Source organism: Cyclopterus lumpus, chromosome 4 (genome assembly GCF_009769545.1).
Source record: "Cyclopterus lumpus isolate fCycLum1 chromosome 4, fCycLum1.pri, whole genome shotgun sequence".
Taxonomy (NCBI): domain Eukaryota; kingdom Metazoa; phylum Chordata; class Actinopteri; order Perciformes; family Cyclopteridae; genus Cyclopterus; species Cyclopterus lumpus.
Window position 1 is genome coordinate 12571357 of NC_046969.1, and position 16889 is coordinate 12588245.

At 42.6% G+C, this 16889-nt stretch overlaps 1 protein-coding gene across 1 annotated transcript; it reads right to left on the reverse strand.

Moving 5' to 3' along the window:
- Nucleotides 1–636: 636 nt before the first annotated feature.
- On the reverse strand, nucleotides 637–14073 carry ivns1abpa (influenza virus NS1A binding protein a). Its single transcript, XM_034530641.1, has 15 exons — nucleotides 13859–14073; nucleotides 9426–9716; nucleotides 9090–9223; nucleotides 8016–8185; nucleotides 7851–7926; nucleotides 7565–7738; nucleotides 5970–6095; nucleotides 4353–4463; nucleotides 3659–3800; nucleotides 3253–3477; nucleotides 2950–3071; nucleotides 2561–2687; nucleotides 2318–2449; nucleotides 1957–2130; nucleotides 637–1804 (listed from the first exon to the last, which is right to left on the reverse strand). Exons 3-15 carry the CDS (start codon nucleotides 9198–9200, stop codon nucleotides 1542–1544), a joined length of 1953 nt encoding a protein of 650 aa, XP_034386532.1. The 5' UTR covers nucleotides 9201–9223; nucleotides 9426–9716; nucleotides 13859–14073; the 3' UTR covers nucleotides 637–1541.
- Nucleotides 14074–16889: the final 2816 nt, after the last annotated feature.

Here is a 16889-nt window from a genome sequence, read left to right on the forward strand (position 1 = left end):
ACCTCCAAGAGGACAGACTCATCACAGTCCAAGTGTTTAGTCCCCGCTTCCTGCAGCTCACGGCCGTCTGCTGCGACTGTCAGGCGTGTCAGCAGATTATCGGAGGTAAACTTGTGAATGAGTGCAGTGATTTCATAGACCGTCTGAGGTCATGCACACGCAGTTGGGCCCCTCAACTCTCCCACAGCCCAGAGTGGCTGTCGTCGGCCCTTCCTGCTGAGCTCCGTTAGCCAGCTTAGTATAATCGCTCCTAAAAGACACTAGAGGAGCAGGAAAAGCACTTGGCTTAGTGTGGTCGTCCCTGAGGAAAATGGTGGCACTGAAAGCTTAGACAGTAATTACTTGACAGATCATGGGGAGACGAGGTGGCAGTAAAAGCTAAATTTAGGGTCAGCAAGTCAGCTGTTGGAAACTTAGTCAAGGCCTGAAGCATCAGCTGTTGATCTAGGACTTTAAAAATGCTGACGCCCTATAATACAATCCCAACCAGACATATCTTCAATATCAACTTCCAGTGCCCTCCATCAGTCCTTGCAAATGATACAAACATAGATATTAACAGTGTAAAATAAAATGGCTAAGTTGCTGTTGCCACCATCACTTAATGACATTTAGAAAGTAGGCTGCAGACAAAAATCAGATTTAAATGATTTATTAATTAAGAAATGTTACAAATGTGATCATTTCTTGTTCTAGCATTCCTTCCAGATGAATCTGCCAATGCCTGACACTTGAAACATGAGAAAAAAAAAGAAAAAAGAATCTTCAGTAAACTGCATCTCTACTTACATCAATTAGTTAAATCACATTAACAAAAGGTTGGTTAGCAGAAGCATGGTTGTGCGTATGTGGTGTGTGCACAAAAACTATACTAAAACTGGCACTGGTTAGATTCATTGACTTTAAGCTGTCTGCTACTACTTGTATAGTATCAGTAAATCAGCAGTGTATAAAAAATATAAAAAAGGCCATTTAAGATTCAATAAGCAATCCAGCTTGTTTAAAATGACACAAACAGCCATGAGGTGTTTATCAACTTGCACTCTGAGTAAGGCTTCAAACCACTGACCTTTAAATATGTGACCAAAATTACATTTCAACAACAGAAATATTCTTAAATAAAACGTTTTTAACTTTCAAAAGTTAATTGTCACCACTCCACTTTCCAAGTAACAATAACTGCTAGCTCATCTGAAAAACCTCAGAGACAAACGGTTCAAGTCTAAGAGAAAGGAAAAGCACTAAATGTGTATTAAATGTTGGCATATGACAAAAATGAGGAAGAAACAAAATATATACAGCACAAAAAAAACATTGTATGCAATATGCAACGGCTTCATGTTGTTTTGGGTAACAACCCCCCTCCCACCAAATATAAGCCAGTCTTCACTGAAGACCAATCATCCCAACAAACCCCACCACCACATATCCGCACACACACACACAGAACGTCACGAAACACGATTACGTCACTAAGCCTGTTAGTTTGGAAATAGGTGAAGCACCGTGAAACTCCTTCTCCCCCCCGCCCCCCTCCCCCTTCAGTCGGAGAGTGGCGACAGGGCTTCGGTGCAGTCGTTCCACTCGTCCGTCTCGGGGCTGTACACCTCCACTGTGTTGAGGAACTCGTTTCCATCGAAGCCGCCCACGGCGTAGATGGCTTCTCCCAGCATGGCCACACCTGCATTGCTGCGGGAAGAGGTCATGCTACCCAGCATCCTCCACTCGTTGCGGGCGGGGTCGTACACTTCCACACAGCGGAGCGCGTGGGAGCCGTCGAAGCCGCCAACAACAAACAGTTTGCCTTGACAGAGGGAGAGACACAAGTATCAGCACAAAGCCAAAGACTGAATCATCCAAAATTGAATTGCTAACAGTTTGGTCTTGGACAATGTCGCACTAAAGAAGCTGCCAGCTGATTACGCCGTTCACCCCCATTTGCGGTGGTGAGCTTACCTTCATGTACAGCAACGGCGGCCCCCCTGCGAGCCACATTCATGGGGGCTATCAGGGTCCAGGTGTTGTTCTCAGGGTTGTAGCGTTCAACAGTGTTCAGGCAGTTCCACGACTCCGCCCCCCCAATCACGTACATGAAGCCATCCAATTCACACACTGCTGCCTGGTGCCTCCCTGAAAATAAATGTACTTGATGAATACAACTTTCAAATTTCCCCTCACGCTGCAAATATCACGAGTACGAGCTGTTCCGATTAATTTTCTTCTTTTTTTCTGCAATAATCTAACTTTCCAGAGAGAATAATATGTTTTACGCATCAGGCGGAAGGTTTCGAGTGTATGCAAGACTGTAGACACGTACTGATGTTAAGGGAGGCACAGTTGAACCAGGTTTTCATCACAGGGTCAAAAGCATCACAGTTCTTCAAGCCCTTCTGACCGCAGGGGTCCGACCCGCCCACAACGTAGAGTTTGTTGTTCAATGAGCAGACACCTTTAGACAGAGGATAGAAATGAGCTAACAAGGGAAAATAGCCTGAAGTCAATAAGAGAGGCTATTTTATTTAAGTGTTGTCCTTTAGACATCCTTGCAGGAGAGACTCGCCTGCATTGCAGCGGTTTGTCCTCAGTTCTGGCACTTGAGCCCATTCAGCAGCATGTGGATCGTACGTCTCCCCGCAGCTCAGCTCGTCAGAATGTCCATTTGACCCTCCAATCACGTACAGCTGACCCTGTGAGGTGTAAAGGAACTACTCATTAGATGACGATATATAAACATGGCACTTTGGTTGCCTTATATACTTGAAAGTACACAACATTAAGTTGACAGAAACTCAACTACTTGGAAAAGGTGGCGGAAAGTCTGCAAGTATTTGCACAAGACAATTGAAACTTGTTTAAACATTGGATAAGTGCACTCCTAGGATAATATTCAAAATGTCACTTCATTATCGAGTCAATAAATCTGAGTGTATTATGAATACTAAACTGTACCATGAGTACGGCCATCTGAAATCGAGCCCTTGGAGTCCGCATTGGAGCGATGAAGGTCCAGCGGTCCTCTTTGGGGTCATAACACTCCACCGTCCTCAGACACTCTTCTCTGTTGTAGCCTCCTGCGGGGAGATCAAGGTTACCGCTGAGCTCTGTGGTCGGACGTTTTACCCTACACTTTGTTTTTATATGCATAATCTCCAAATTATGCTAAAAGAGAAGCATGTATCTTCCCATGTACCCAAACCTCCACTTGTACACACACAATATAAAACTCCACTTTCAACCATGCTAAGTGCCAACCTGCTGCGATGAGTCTTCCGTTCAGGGCTGCGGTGCCCAGACCAGAGCGAGCATAATGCATGGGGGAGAGCAGCTGCTCCTCCAGTCTCTCGGGCTGGGCCTCGAAGCTGAGGCTCTTCATCAGGCAGGGGGTGGCAGAGGGAGAGGTCTGGGGGCTGCTGCGACCGTGCAAGAAGATCACACACAACACACCATCCAGCACAGCCAGACACAGGTAGTTGTTGTCTAGAAGTAAGATTAGATATTGTTTGAGCCACTGGGAAAAAAAATAGTCTTCAGTTGAAGCTCAGAATTCAGCAGACTTTAATCTCACATCGTGCAGCAGCTTATTTTAATATATTTTGAAGAAAGAAAGTGTTGCCGATTGTACTGTGAAAAATCACATGTAGTTCATGCGCACACTTACTTGTGGTCTTCTCAGAGGCGATGTACTTCCACTCTCTCCTGCCGGGCAGTTTTGGGGCATTTGCTGCTTGGTTGGAGGGCGACAGGCTTCCAGATGAGCTGCAGCTGATCTGCCGCTGGGTGCTCTCCCGTACGGGTTTCTTCTGCAAGAGCACAGTGCAGCTACAGAAGCCAAGCTTGCACCACAGGCCCACCAGTGGCCACAACACCAGGTAATCATACCCCAAACTACGCTTTGATCCAGCTCTTCTAATGTAGACGTTTGTACTGAACATGAATTGAAATCTTACGCCATCTGAAGCCAACAACTCCACACTGCAAACAGTCTCAGACCACAACTACAATCAGAGCTAACAGCACACAGTTCAGGCACAAATCAAAATAGAGGCCAAAAAGCTGAGACAGCCATTACTGCCCACCCCCAACTGGTTGAGATTAGTTAGAACATAAAAGTGTGGTTTTGATATATGCTCAACCACAGAGCCTGGCTAGACATCATAGCTCATTTCTTGCTCATCTGACATTAGTCTTTACATTGTTGCTTAACTGTGGTATCAAATGAGCCATATCTACTTCTTTCCAGACACAACTGTGTAGTATGTTGATGCATGGCCAGGTACAAGCTGTACAATAAAGCCAAGCAAAGTATAGTAGAGACTTCATTACAGTGAAGCCAGGCACAAGCTGTTGAGTACCTGCACAAACTGAAGGTGGTCCTCCTCGCCACCAAACACCTCACTGTGCCCATCAATCACCAGCCCTCCATCCACCAGCTTATGGTCAGGTGAGTAGTACAGCGTTTGCACCTGAAAGACAAACAGCAACAACACACCCATGTGGCTGTCTCCATGGCAACACACTGAGAACCTCAGCATAAGGGGGACAGGAGGGAAGGAGGGAGGCGGAGGAAGAGGAGGCAGTGCTGTGAAGAGGAAGAGGGGGAAGGGACGATGGTCTGGATCTTCAGTCGCTTGGATGGAAAGCTTCCTTTAAAAAGACACACTGCCACTGCATAGAGTGGGTTAAGTGTTGGAGCTCAAGAAGGAATCTGACTGCCTTTCCTTAATTTGCATCTAAAAAAAGAGGGAGCTGGTGAAGAATGAAAGGCTGCATCTGGAAAGATCTTCAGTGAAGAATGACGAACAGGAAGAGGGGCTGTATGTGGCCCTCTTTCCACCTCTGCTGCTTGGAAACCAGTCTTCTAGCTGAACAAGGTGGTCATTGTGATGGCAGCCACAAAGGGAAGTCAGATCCAGCAGTCTATTGACATTCTAGCATCCATTAAGCTAATCTTAATCATTGCCCATTAATAAGAGCAAACCACATATGTTCCGTTGACGCCACAACAAATTATAATGAGGATATGTGTTGAAGTCACTCAGTCACCCATCAGAAGGGCCCCAATTTAGAAATTAAGGGGGAGGGGGGGAAGCAAAAGGAACCAATAATTGAAGTGAAGGTGGAATACAATATTGGTGCTGGGCATATTACTATGCTTATGTGCAATGCCGTTTTCTGCCCAATGCCTAATTTGAGTGGTTATTGAATATGGTGGGTAAGTAGAAGAATATATCTTTATGTGCAGCAAAGGGGCCTTTAATTAGAGGTTATTAATGCTTAAGGTTCTTGAGCAATGTATTCTGGTAAATGCAGAAATGGGATGCATCTGTAGATATGTGGCATGGACAGATGGGAGCACAGTGTTGCTTGGCTGCAAAGAGAGGCTGCTGAGAGGCAGAAGTGCTCCTCTCCGCCCTCTCTTTTCTCTGACTCATTACCCTGGTGGCTCAGTCCTGGCTCTTCAGTCTGGTCTCCTGCTGCTGCTAATAAACCTACAGGAGAGATAAATCAACGGGGAGGAGTGTCTGTTAGTGCTGGAGCAACAAACACGAACCTGTTCAGATAGTAAAGTGGCAGTGAGACAGCTGAATCAAGGGTCACACCTTTGAGAACCTGTGTTTTGTGTTTCAGAGGAGAAGAGCACTGCAATACTCAAATGGGGTTGAATGTAAACCAACCACATACCCAAAAGAGAACAGTAGAAGCAAAAAACAAGAGCAGACAGCAGCTCTTTTCGGCTCACCTCTAACTTGTAGTATGGTTCAGGGGTACAGAGATTCTTACTGCAAAAACCTCAACAAATCAGAGGAAAAAAAGAACAATCCTGACATAGCAGCATGACAATGGCATGCCATTTCTACTTCAGCCCCCTTAATGACTTCTTAACGTCAAAAGCAGGAGTCAGGGGTGATTGGAAGGGGCAGGATAGGAAAGGAGAAAAGTCCGTTTCGACTGCACGCCGTAGTACTGACCTCCTCCATCAGTCTTTCCAGTTGGTCTCCATTCTCCCAAAGGCTACGCTGCACCCAGTTGAGCACCTTCGAGTAGAGCTTCCCATTGCTGGGCAGGGTCAGGTTGTCTTCTAGCATTACTTCTAACTGTGAACACACATAGGAGTCGAAACACGAGTTAGATGTACACACCGTAGGAATAACCGAGCTAAACACTAAACAAAGTCACGACTGTTTGCTGTGCTGGCTCCTCATTGGTGGAACGAGCTCCCCATTGACATCAGGACAGCAGAAAGTCTCTACATCTTCCGTCGCAAACTAAAAACACATCTTTTTCGACTATACCTTGAATAGGGAAGGTAGCGCCGTAGTAGCACTTTAGTAGCACTTAAACGTCTCTTACTGATAGCACTTTGTAGTTTAACGTTATTGAAGAAATTGTACTTGCTTGATTCTTGTTGTTCTGAGTTTGGACTCATGGTTTAATGCACTTATTGTAAGTCGCTTTGGATAAAAGCATCAGCTAAATGACATGTAATGTAATAAAGTGAACTGAAGAAATTGGTATCGTGACCCTTGTTGACTGAAAAACTTGATCTTACTGGCTGATTAATTTACCTTCGAATGAAGTTCTCAAATTCATTGTGACTCAAATAAGAGATCAGCTATTAGCTAATGGGTCAAATAGCTGCAAGTCATAATTTTTTTTCAAAAACACGTCAAGTTTGTTGTTCGCTTGAGAACTAAACTATACGGCTGTATTTACGCCAAACTACTGCACAGTGATTAACTTATTTTGCTCCCTCATGACCCAGTTGTACAGATCTGGATTGGCCATTTAAGCATGACGTCGGGTTGCGTTTCTCCAAAAGTTGATTGTTTAATCTATTACTGCTGGCTGCTGCTTTTTTCCCCCCTCCAGCACTCACTGCCGCAGACGCATTGTGTCAACAGTTAATGGGCTGTGTCGATAACAAGCTCTGATATCTTCAAAAAGCTCATCAAAAAGCCCCAAAGTATTACATTTACAATAACAGAACTAGAAGCTAATGCTCACATTTGAGAAGCTGCAAGTAGCCAAAGTTTGGTATTTAATAGATACAGTATTTATTTGTCAAATAAATAGTTGCTGACCAAGCAATTAACTAATAATTTCAGCAATACTCCCAGCGTATTTGTATTCAACATTTTACCAAAGAGCCACCTCATAAAGTACCTAGTGCTGTCCTCATGTTGAACATAAACCTATGCACTGCAAACCGCAGCCGCTTGGCCTTACGTAAACGTTGTAAACCCCGTGCTCTACTCTATTCTATTCTCAGCAGGCTTTAGCAGTAGGTAAATATATAAGGAGGCACACCTTCATAAAACATGTATTGATAATCTCATGTCAAACTCAGAAAGGTAAAAGCAAACCGTAATCCAGTGTGTGTTGTTCAACTCAAGACCACCAATGCTGGTTAGTTTTTATAAAGGAGCCTAGGGGGGCTAGAATAGACAACGTGCACCTTGTGATGGCATGTAGCTTCATGACCAGAGTTATGTCTATAACATACTTTAGTACCACCAGTAGTTAAAATACTTTTAAATCATGACATATGTGCAAGTTCAAATACCTTGAGACGGGGAAGTTTGAGGAAGTCCTCCTGTTCCGACACTTCCAGTAGATGGTCCTGGATGAAGGCGTCCACCTTGGCCAAAACTCTGGCATCTCCCATAGAGCTGGCAAAGTTACGAAAAGAGATGGCGCTCTCGGAATCCGTTTTAGACAGCAGGTAGTCGCCACAAATCTGAGTGCAACAGTAAAAAAAAAAAATCTTTGTAATCTGGGAAAAATCATATGTAGCCAAAATGGTAACATTGGAGGAATAAATATGAAAAAGACGACGAGTAAAAACACACCTGTTTGACTCGCTCCATCTTGAACCTTTTGGCTGCAGAGTAAACTTCCTTGACCAGTTCCTTATCTGCCTTTAACCTGTGTTACACACAGAAGACAAAATAACTAAAATTAAAATGTTTGTTTTTGTTGTTATAAGATAAGCAAAAAGCCAAAATGCTACTCACTGGGCAGTATAGGCATAATTGAGCAAGACCTCCACAGCCTCTGGGTTCAAGTCCTCAAAGGTGACATGTGAGACTCCGTGGGGCTCAATGTCACTATTAAAGATCTCAAACAGGTAGGGACTGCAGCAAGCCAGTACAGCACGGTGAGCCATCAGCTCATGACCACACACCTGGACAAATGGAGAGAAAAAACAAGTGTGTCCATGGGTTTGGTAAATATGCTAAACACAATATTCAGAGTTCAAGCTTTAATGGAAACTTGAGACATAAACCCAATATTGACAGAGAATGTTTGTAATAAAAAGCGACATGATCAATAGTTCCAAATCAATGCCATTTGATTCTCTTGTGACTCAATGGCTATATCTAAATGTTGATTTGTGATCGTCTCCTTTCTCAGAGGTCTGCATTATACCAATGATGGGAACAGGTTATCCCACTTGAGATATGAGCGCAACAGAAACATAACAGGAAACAATTAAGTCAATACTGACGCTTTTCCTTGTTCCAAGTGTGGCATGACCTGTGGTTGCGTAACACTTTCTAGTTGTCCATCATTTTGACCAACATGGATGTTAAAGTACGTCATGATCCATTATTACCTCTCATTTTTATTTTTTAAATTATAAGCTAAAAGGTGTATTTATAAAAAATAAAAAGGTAAAGTTTGTAATTCAATACTCTGTCAAATCCAATGTACATTAATATACAGAACAACCTTATAGATCATGTATTTATAAGTGAATGGAGAGAAAAGCCAGACCCAGTCAATTATACTATCTTTTCTAAACCATGTAGAATTCATATAGCCATACAGGTTATGCATATTTCAGAGTGACTCTGATAACATGTGCGAGTGCATTCTGACTGGGTCAGTGGTTAGCAGGTCTTTCAATCAGAGGATCGGCGGTTCGATCCCCGGCTCTGCTAGCCCATGTCGATGTGTCCTTGAGCATAACACTTAACCCCGAATTGCTCCCCGTAGCTGTGACTACGGTGTATGATTGTAAGTCGCTTTGGACAAAAGAGTCAGCTAAATGAAATGTAATGAGTGCGTGTTTGTTTTGACCATACCTGAAGTCTAACGTCGCAGAACTGACCACTCTTTCTCAGAGCGTTCATTTTGGCCACAGTGGAATCCAGGAAACTCTCATCCTCAAAGATCAAATAACCATTTGGAATCATCTTGGTAAATTTTGATGGTATGCCTGCAGAGAAAAAGGTAAAACAATTTTATTTTTAAGAATGTTTGGAAGTAAAGCAATAACACCCAGCATGCTGGTCTCCTGAACTCTGTCCAATATTCTAATAGCAGGCTTTATTAATTCATGACCAAAAGGGATGAGGATTAGGTGCCTGTAATGTCCATTGTGTATTATAATCAGTTTTATGCATTAGTCATGGCCTTACCTAATACAGAATAATGCAAATCCAGGGAAGCACCACTGCTGAAAGTGGAACCGAAGGTAGGCAAGAGGCAAAGTAGACTGAGATCACAGTGGAACTCAAGACTTCTTCACCAGAGGAGAGGGATGGTAAGTTGTTAGAAGAAATGCCAGTTGACTAAACGGGCGTGAGCAGAAGGGAGAGGGGGAGCAGCCGCACGGACAAACTATCAGGCTTGAAGCGACTGTAATCAAGTCCTTGGGATCCCGTTGGCTATAGAGTTGTACTTATTCTGTGTTGGTCATACATTATAACCTAGAAGAAAAGGAGAAAAGGGACATTATTATTATTATTATTATAATAAAGTGGAGAGAGGACCTATTCGGGCATTTATCAGTTCCATGTGATAAATCTAGGCAACCTTGAAAACTAGCTGGCCGTTAAACACAGCCCCCTCCCTTCTCCTCTTCACAAGTCATTTTTACAAACATGAGGTAGAGTAAACAATGTATACATATTCTCCACATGCATACACCATTCAAGAATACATTTTTTGAGTCAGGATACATTGGTCACCTTATCTGATCACACTATCCTCATCAAATTCAGTAAGAAACTGGAATTCAGCATCTTATCCCAATATGCTGTAAACCAAAAGGCATACAGAAATGTTAGCTAAGACCATTGCCTCCTCTTACAACACCCTCCATTTAGCACTTTAAAATCTCCACACCTGCTGATGCGTCCCACCAGGCAGAGCAAGAAAGTTTAATCCGTCTCACGCTTTGAGCTCCGTGTCCACTCTCTGAACACAAGGCCACCCCACCTCTATCTTATGCAACACACCCCTTTGACTGGCTCCTTCCTATAGGAATCCCGTCATTCAAGCAATGACCTGAGGAAAAAGCAGGAGGGGACCACTTGTGACAAGTTTCCACAGTCAGTCAATTGGTTAGATACAGTGATCTGCTGCTTTGAATTGTGGTTGGCCATCATAGTTCTCCTTATACCAAATAACCCAGGCCCCACCCACCTGCATGTCATCACGATACCAAATGGGGAGAGGTCTGGACAGACCACAGCAGCTGCCATAGTCTGAAATTGTATCCAGACTCCATGTGACAGTGTTGCATTTTCTAACTTGCATGCCATTCAAAAAAAAGTGATTGACTCAACTGCTGTAATAATAATGTACTTGTGACTCTAGCTGCCGTCAGTGGCACATTCAGTACCCTCCTGTTAATCATTGTGCAAGATTCATTTTCCAGTGTCCTCTTGTTAAGTGTGCAGAACTTTCAACATTGGTACTTATCAATGAAGCCTTAAAGCTCTGTAACAGATAAAAGTAGGCCTCTACTTCTCAAGGAAGCATGCAACCCTTGGATAATGCTCTCGTCAGGCCAATCACAAAAATATAAAAACATCAACTTAATTTTACAGTTATTTTTGAACTGTTTGGGATGTAGTTGCATTGTGCACAATCCCTGGGTAGAACGTAGCTTCTTCTAGAATGAAGCCGACAATGTAAAAGACAGCCAGTCTGACATTGGTGCAGACGAACAGTCTGCTGCTGTATAACCATCTTATACACAGTCAAGATGGTTTGAAGGAAAGGTATAACACATTCTGTATAAGCACTATACATTACATGCATGTACTATTGCTGAGCGACAAAATATAAAAATACTGAAATCCATCGACCTACTTATCTCAAGACCAGTGTTAATTTGAAAATCCTAACTCAAGTATCACAAGGAAATGAGGAGTTGCATTTAGATCAGATTAGTTAGCACCAGACTACATTTAACGTTGTTTCCCCCTTTATCCTTTTGACAACACTTACACAACGAGTCAAGGGGACCAAAAGGAGGACATGTACGAGGGATATATTTTAATTTTTCTTAAAAGAAAGGAACTGTGAAACTAGAGACCATTTGTGATGGGATCACACCAGCCGCAACACCAAAATTTGACACCATCATGTTAAAAAAAATCTGTCAGAAGACAGACAGACATGTAAACATCTGTCAAAGTATTCAATCAACTGCTACTGTCAAATCACTGAACATTTCTACCGGCTACTTCTGAAATCTATGCAACGGTGAACACATCAGCCATGCACTGTCACAGCTTGTAATTCATTGCTTTTCTCTGAAGTACCGTGCACTATTTTACAGTCGCTGTCAGATGACATGTATTTGAGAGTATTCCAACTAGAAATATGCTAATCGTAAGCAGTGTGAATGTTAAACACACATTGAACAAAAGTACAGCCTGTACTGCACTACTGTGTGAGAAAGGTGGATGTGTAAAACTACCACGCTAAGACTTCTGGAAAGTGTGACAGATTTTTATGGGTAAATGCTCAAGCACGATGGCAAATGCGAGAATACAGTCTTTTGTAATGTACTGAACAGCATGAAACGCTGTAACTCACCCTATGTGCGTGTGTGCAGGGTACACTGACCCAGTTTTGAGTAGTTATGCAATATCTGGCAGAAGGCTTCTTGCGAAGGCTCAAAAGCTCAACTCCTCCACATGTTTGGTTCCACCATGCTCGCTTGTTGCCCCTCGCATTTCTCCCCCCCCAACACTTAACTCAACACTCTGCCAGACAAGCCGCACCCTCAGGTCTCTGGATAATTCATTATTACACAGTTCACACCTTAAATGGAAAATCTTCTGTAGACTGATAACACAATCTTATGCCGTGGCCAGCCCTACTCTGGTAACCAGCAAATGGCACATTTTGGAACCGACTACATGAACACTGCTATGTTAATAAGCATGTACATGACGTCTATATGTTACATTGTTGCCTTCTAAAAAGGCACCAAAGAGAACAAGTGAATTTGTTCACAACTTAGTCACAGAAGGTATCCCTGAATGTAGTTTCTTTACATTTAACCATCTGATCAGTCAGTCACATAAGTGCAGGCCTGACACTGAACAATCAATCCTTGTTCGACCTCCCTCCAGTGGTGAGGAGAGGCATTGCTGGATATGTGACCTAGTCCAACTGTGTGGAAATGTACAGCTTAAATTTAACACATCTCGAAAGGGAATCTATTAAGGGTTTGACAATAAAAATTAAGGATGCAGTTAACACTGGATCGGTCCTGTGTCTGTAGAATGCCAACATTGATGAAGCACGAGCAGAACTGAGAAACTAACAATAATAACTTAAACGCAACATGATTGTAAAGACAGTAAAAATGAGGAAGATGTCAAATGTATTTTTCTAGAAATCAGAAAACAACCACATTCAAATATGTGAGAAGCTCATTTCGATACCAATAAAAAGGAAGTATAAAAGAAGAATATCCTTGTTTCATTAATTACCTATTGGATCAGCCTAAAGAGCATGCCAAACGTTGCTTCACCCTTTATATAAAAGCACTACGTCATTTGTAAATCACCCACGTGGTTGCCAGCTTCAGAACCAGATTAAAAGCACAGTAGGTCAAATACTAGCATGACATGAGGCATCCTGGTGCCGGGAGACGCTGAACACTAACGCACTTTAGGAAATGTAAAAACGTTACAGCCGATAGAGCTCAACGAAACGATGGCGCATCATGTCAAGCCTGGTCACAGCCCATATGTGTCACAACATGGTACTAAACGGGAGGGTGAGTAAAGGACAGCGTGTACCCTCGCTACGTTAGCCACCTCCAAATGGGAAAGTCTTACAATTGGCCACCCAGCAACTCGTGTGTGTGTGTCCATTCGCTGCAAAGCAATGTCATTCACAGGCCTCCTCCTCTGGTGGTGGACCAGGGCCACGTCTGGCGAGGAGCCACAACGCATACAGCTAGTCTGTGCATACATCCCGCCACCAGAAACTGGGTCAGGAACGAGACAACTCACGTCCCCCGACAATCTGATTAACTAGACTTGTACACGGATTACAAACGCAGATATGCTCCGGCTTTCAAGCGAGGAAACGCCAACATTAGCCCCCCCCCCGCCCCAGTTTAAGCCCAGCAGCATGCACCCCGACGATAGATGGAGAGGTCTGGCACGCACGGAAGCTAATGCATGTTAGCCTTCTACGTTAGCGAGACGACCTGCTACTGGGATGGGAAGCCATGCCCGTGGTTGGGTTTATTGAATTGGTGCTCGGCGAATTTATGTGGCCGTTTATCCGGAGTACGCGGTCCACGGTTAACTTCAAGCACGTAGCTCGTGTTAGCTGACAATATCAGTCAAATAAAACGGGGTTGCGATGTGTTCCGCGCCAGTACTATTACAATAGGTATTTTCACCAGTTTACACTCATTTTGAGAAAAAAAGAAAAAAAAAAAATATATATATATATATATATATATATATATATGTATATATATATACATATATATATACATATATATATATAAATTATAAATAATAGCGGGGTTTTTTTATATACAATTCACGTCGACTGTAAAAAATGTAACAACAGTAAAATGTCTTACCTGAGGCGTTTGACAGCAAACGATATTAGACATATTTAATGCGAATTCAGAGTTGGTTTGGTTCGAGTTAAAGCAAAGACGCAACGCGACTCCCGGCTCGGCTCGTGAGCTAGTGGTCGATGTCTGATCTCTGTAGGAGAAGCACGTCCACTTGCAGTCTAGTCTGGACTCGCTCTGACAGAATGGCGGGTTGGTGACAAGAAAGCGCGCTCCCGACAGAAAATGTGCGACCGCCGAGCCACCGATGACGTGCACAACGGTGGGCGGTCCTACGACGCCCACTTGTACTGTGAAAGTGATGAAATCCAGGGTGCAATGTATTAGTGGCTCATAGGCAATTTATGGTTTTTAAAAAATCACTTTTTAGCACTTTCCAAGTATAACAGTTAATCAGCCTTCTAATTATGAGGATATAGTTGGCCTCTCAGTAGCCTCCACTACTGTAAGAGATGTAATCCTTTACATACAAGTATTTATATGGATACAACATTGTACAAATATGTCATAATTTAGTTGAAGTATGTCCCCTGTGACTTTTAATCTAGTCTACAGTGTATTACTGGATTATTTTTACTGACGCATATAAAGTGTATGTTATCAGCATTGTATTGCTCTTGGTAAAGATGGATCTGATTTTACGTTGTAATACATTGTTGGGTCATGTAAACCACAACAATGCACCATATTGTATTATGCACATTTAGTGTGTAAACATGTGTAGCAATAGTTTGTAGCCATGCTTGTCATATAATTCAACATTTAAGTAGATGTACCAAACAAATGGATGTAATTTAGCTCAGTTCCCCAAAATTGTACTTGAGAACTAACTGTACTTCAGTAAATGTACTTTGTTACATTATAAAAAGAAGATTTAAATGAAATAAATTAGAAAATGATGATGCACAGGGCGGAAAGAAGAAGTAAATGAAGATGGATGATATGAGCAATATTTTATGACATGTGCCTTAAACTTGTATTTGAGAACAGTAGATTTCTTGACTAGTTGGATATTCAATAATGAATGTTCAGTAATGAATATCCAACTTTGATCTCAAGAGTGAGTCGTCTCTTTTACATTTGGTGTCTCCTGTCTTTTGAAAGCACGAGGCATTCAATTTACCCAGCCCCTTTTCCATATTTACTTACATTTTGTCATATTCTCCTCTACATACGTCTGCGGGTCATGACCGCACAGCTATACATAGGTCTAATGATGTCTATGAAGAAGGGACATCCATGCTCAACTACCCTCCACTACTGCACGTTCACAGCATCTAGAGAAGGAAGGACCCATTCACCTCATGACTGAGTGGAGCTTAGTAGTACCTCAGTACATCAGTAATTAGATTAGAGGATAAGGATCGCTTCAATACCAATGTGTCAGCCAGCTTTTGTATCTACGTGGGGAATGTGTGGGCACATGTCTCTAATTGTTTGCATGTGAAGTTGTTGGTGAAAGCCTGGCACCAAGCGTAACTGGGGACAGAAACACAGGAGCATTTAGCCGGAGCCTTAAAAGCACACTGACCATTGTGTTGAAAACCAGTGTTAACAACCAAAGCCAGAGGTCCATTCAGCGCAGATTAGTTTCATCAACACAACATAATCTCCTCAGAACAGCTCTTGTGCTGTAATTATTACCACGACACGTTGTGCTTCCATCCATGTCGGGGTGACATTCCTGAAATGGATGGAGGTGAAATAACTTATTGCTTGCTCATGGGAAACAAAATTGAATGGCTGGTTTCCAAGGATGAAGACCTGCATCATATTTAACCCCTATTTCTTTTTGGGATGCTGTGTCTCTGTGGGCCTGGATTTCAGAGGCAGAGCCAGGTCATACACAAAGGATGTTTTCAACAAAACAAATTGAAGTATGATACAGTGCATGCCATCATTGATGCATCCCTATGCAACTTCCACGTGATTGCCAAACATGAGCATGTAAAAAATGTAAAACTGAAGCTGGAATAATATTCATGGCTTGAAATTAATTACAGAGCGCAAACCTTAAAATAAAGACAGTTTCCTTCATCTCAAGGTGTCTTTCATTCACTAATCATTTTAAGTTTTGTCTTTGCAAAAGCTCCTTTGTCTGACGTCAGCATTCTGACTGCAAAGGTGAATGAAGACCTCTGGCAAGCAGTCAGTCCATCTCCTCAGCACAGCGGCTGAAGTCTCAGACAGGGAAGTGGTGATTACAGCTGATGGAGTGCAGCCAACCAACAGCAGCCCGACTTGTTTTTTTCAAGTAGGAATTGGATTGGGACCAAAAAGTGGGAAAAAAGTTTGCCTTTCCATTCTGAGATATCATCCTAAAACAATCTAGCCTCCAGGTTTTAAGTTGCATCTTCCTCTTCTGCCTGTCTCTACCAATGTGTTTCACTGTAAACATATTATTTGTAGCACAGCTGTTGCCTTATAGTTAACATTTGTACTCCCCATAATCTGTTCAGACATGTGTAAAATCAAGAGATATCATAAGAAAGGTAATCATCTTAGCTTTGCTGAAGGGTTTTATCGCTGAGTTATTATCAAGTATTGAATCACCAACAACAACAACAACTATGTGTGTGTGTGTGTGTGTGTGTGTGTGTGTGTGTGTGTGTGTGTGTGTGTGTGTGTGTGTGTGTGTGTGTGTGATTCCAACACAAAGGATCGAGCCCCCTGTAAACTCTGGCGTCCCCCTCATTCTTTCACTCTACACAGATTTGTACAGTGAGGCTGCACAAATGTGTTCTGACAAGGACACTATGAATATTTTAGGTATCCGTGCCAGCAGTAACACATGGCTCTGCCCTGTGGACGGTGTTGATGTAAGCAGGAAGTCTTGTGAAGAATTTAGAGTGAGACTGCAGTGTTGAAAACCCTGCTTACATATCATTTGAAAGGAAATACCATAACTGTTTTCTTTGCTTTTCTGAAACAAGGACCATCTTTGTCTAAACTCTCCACACAAAAAACAAAATATCTCACATCTCTTCCAGCAAACACATTGAAAACTATATTAACCCTTTTCAAATTGTATTTT

Coding starts and splice junctions, on each gene's coding strand:
- ivns1abpa (XM_034530641.1), bottom strand. CDS start 9,200: ATGATTCCAAATGGTTATTTGATCTTTGAGGATGAGAGTTTCCTGGAT. Junction 4,464..5,969: donor TGGAAAGACTGATGGAGGAG/GTCAGTACTACG, acceptor TTTGTCTTTCAG/GTGCAAACGCTGTACTACTC. Junction 2,450..2,560: donor GACAAACCGCTGCAATGCAG/GCGAGTCTCTCC, acceptor CTCTGTCTAAAG/GTGTCTGCTCATTGAACAAC.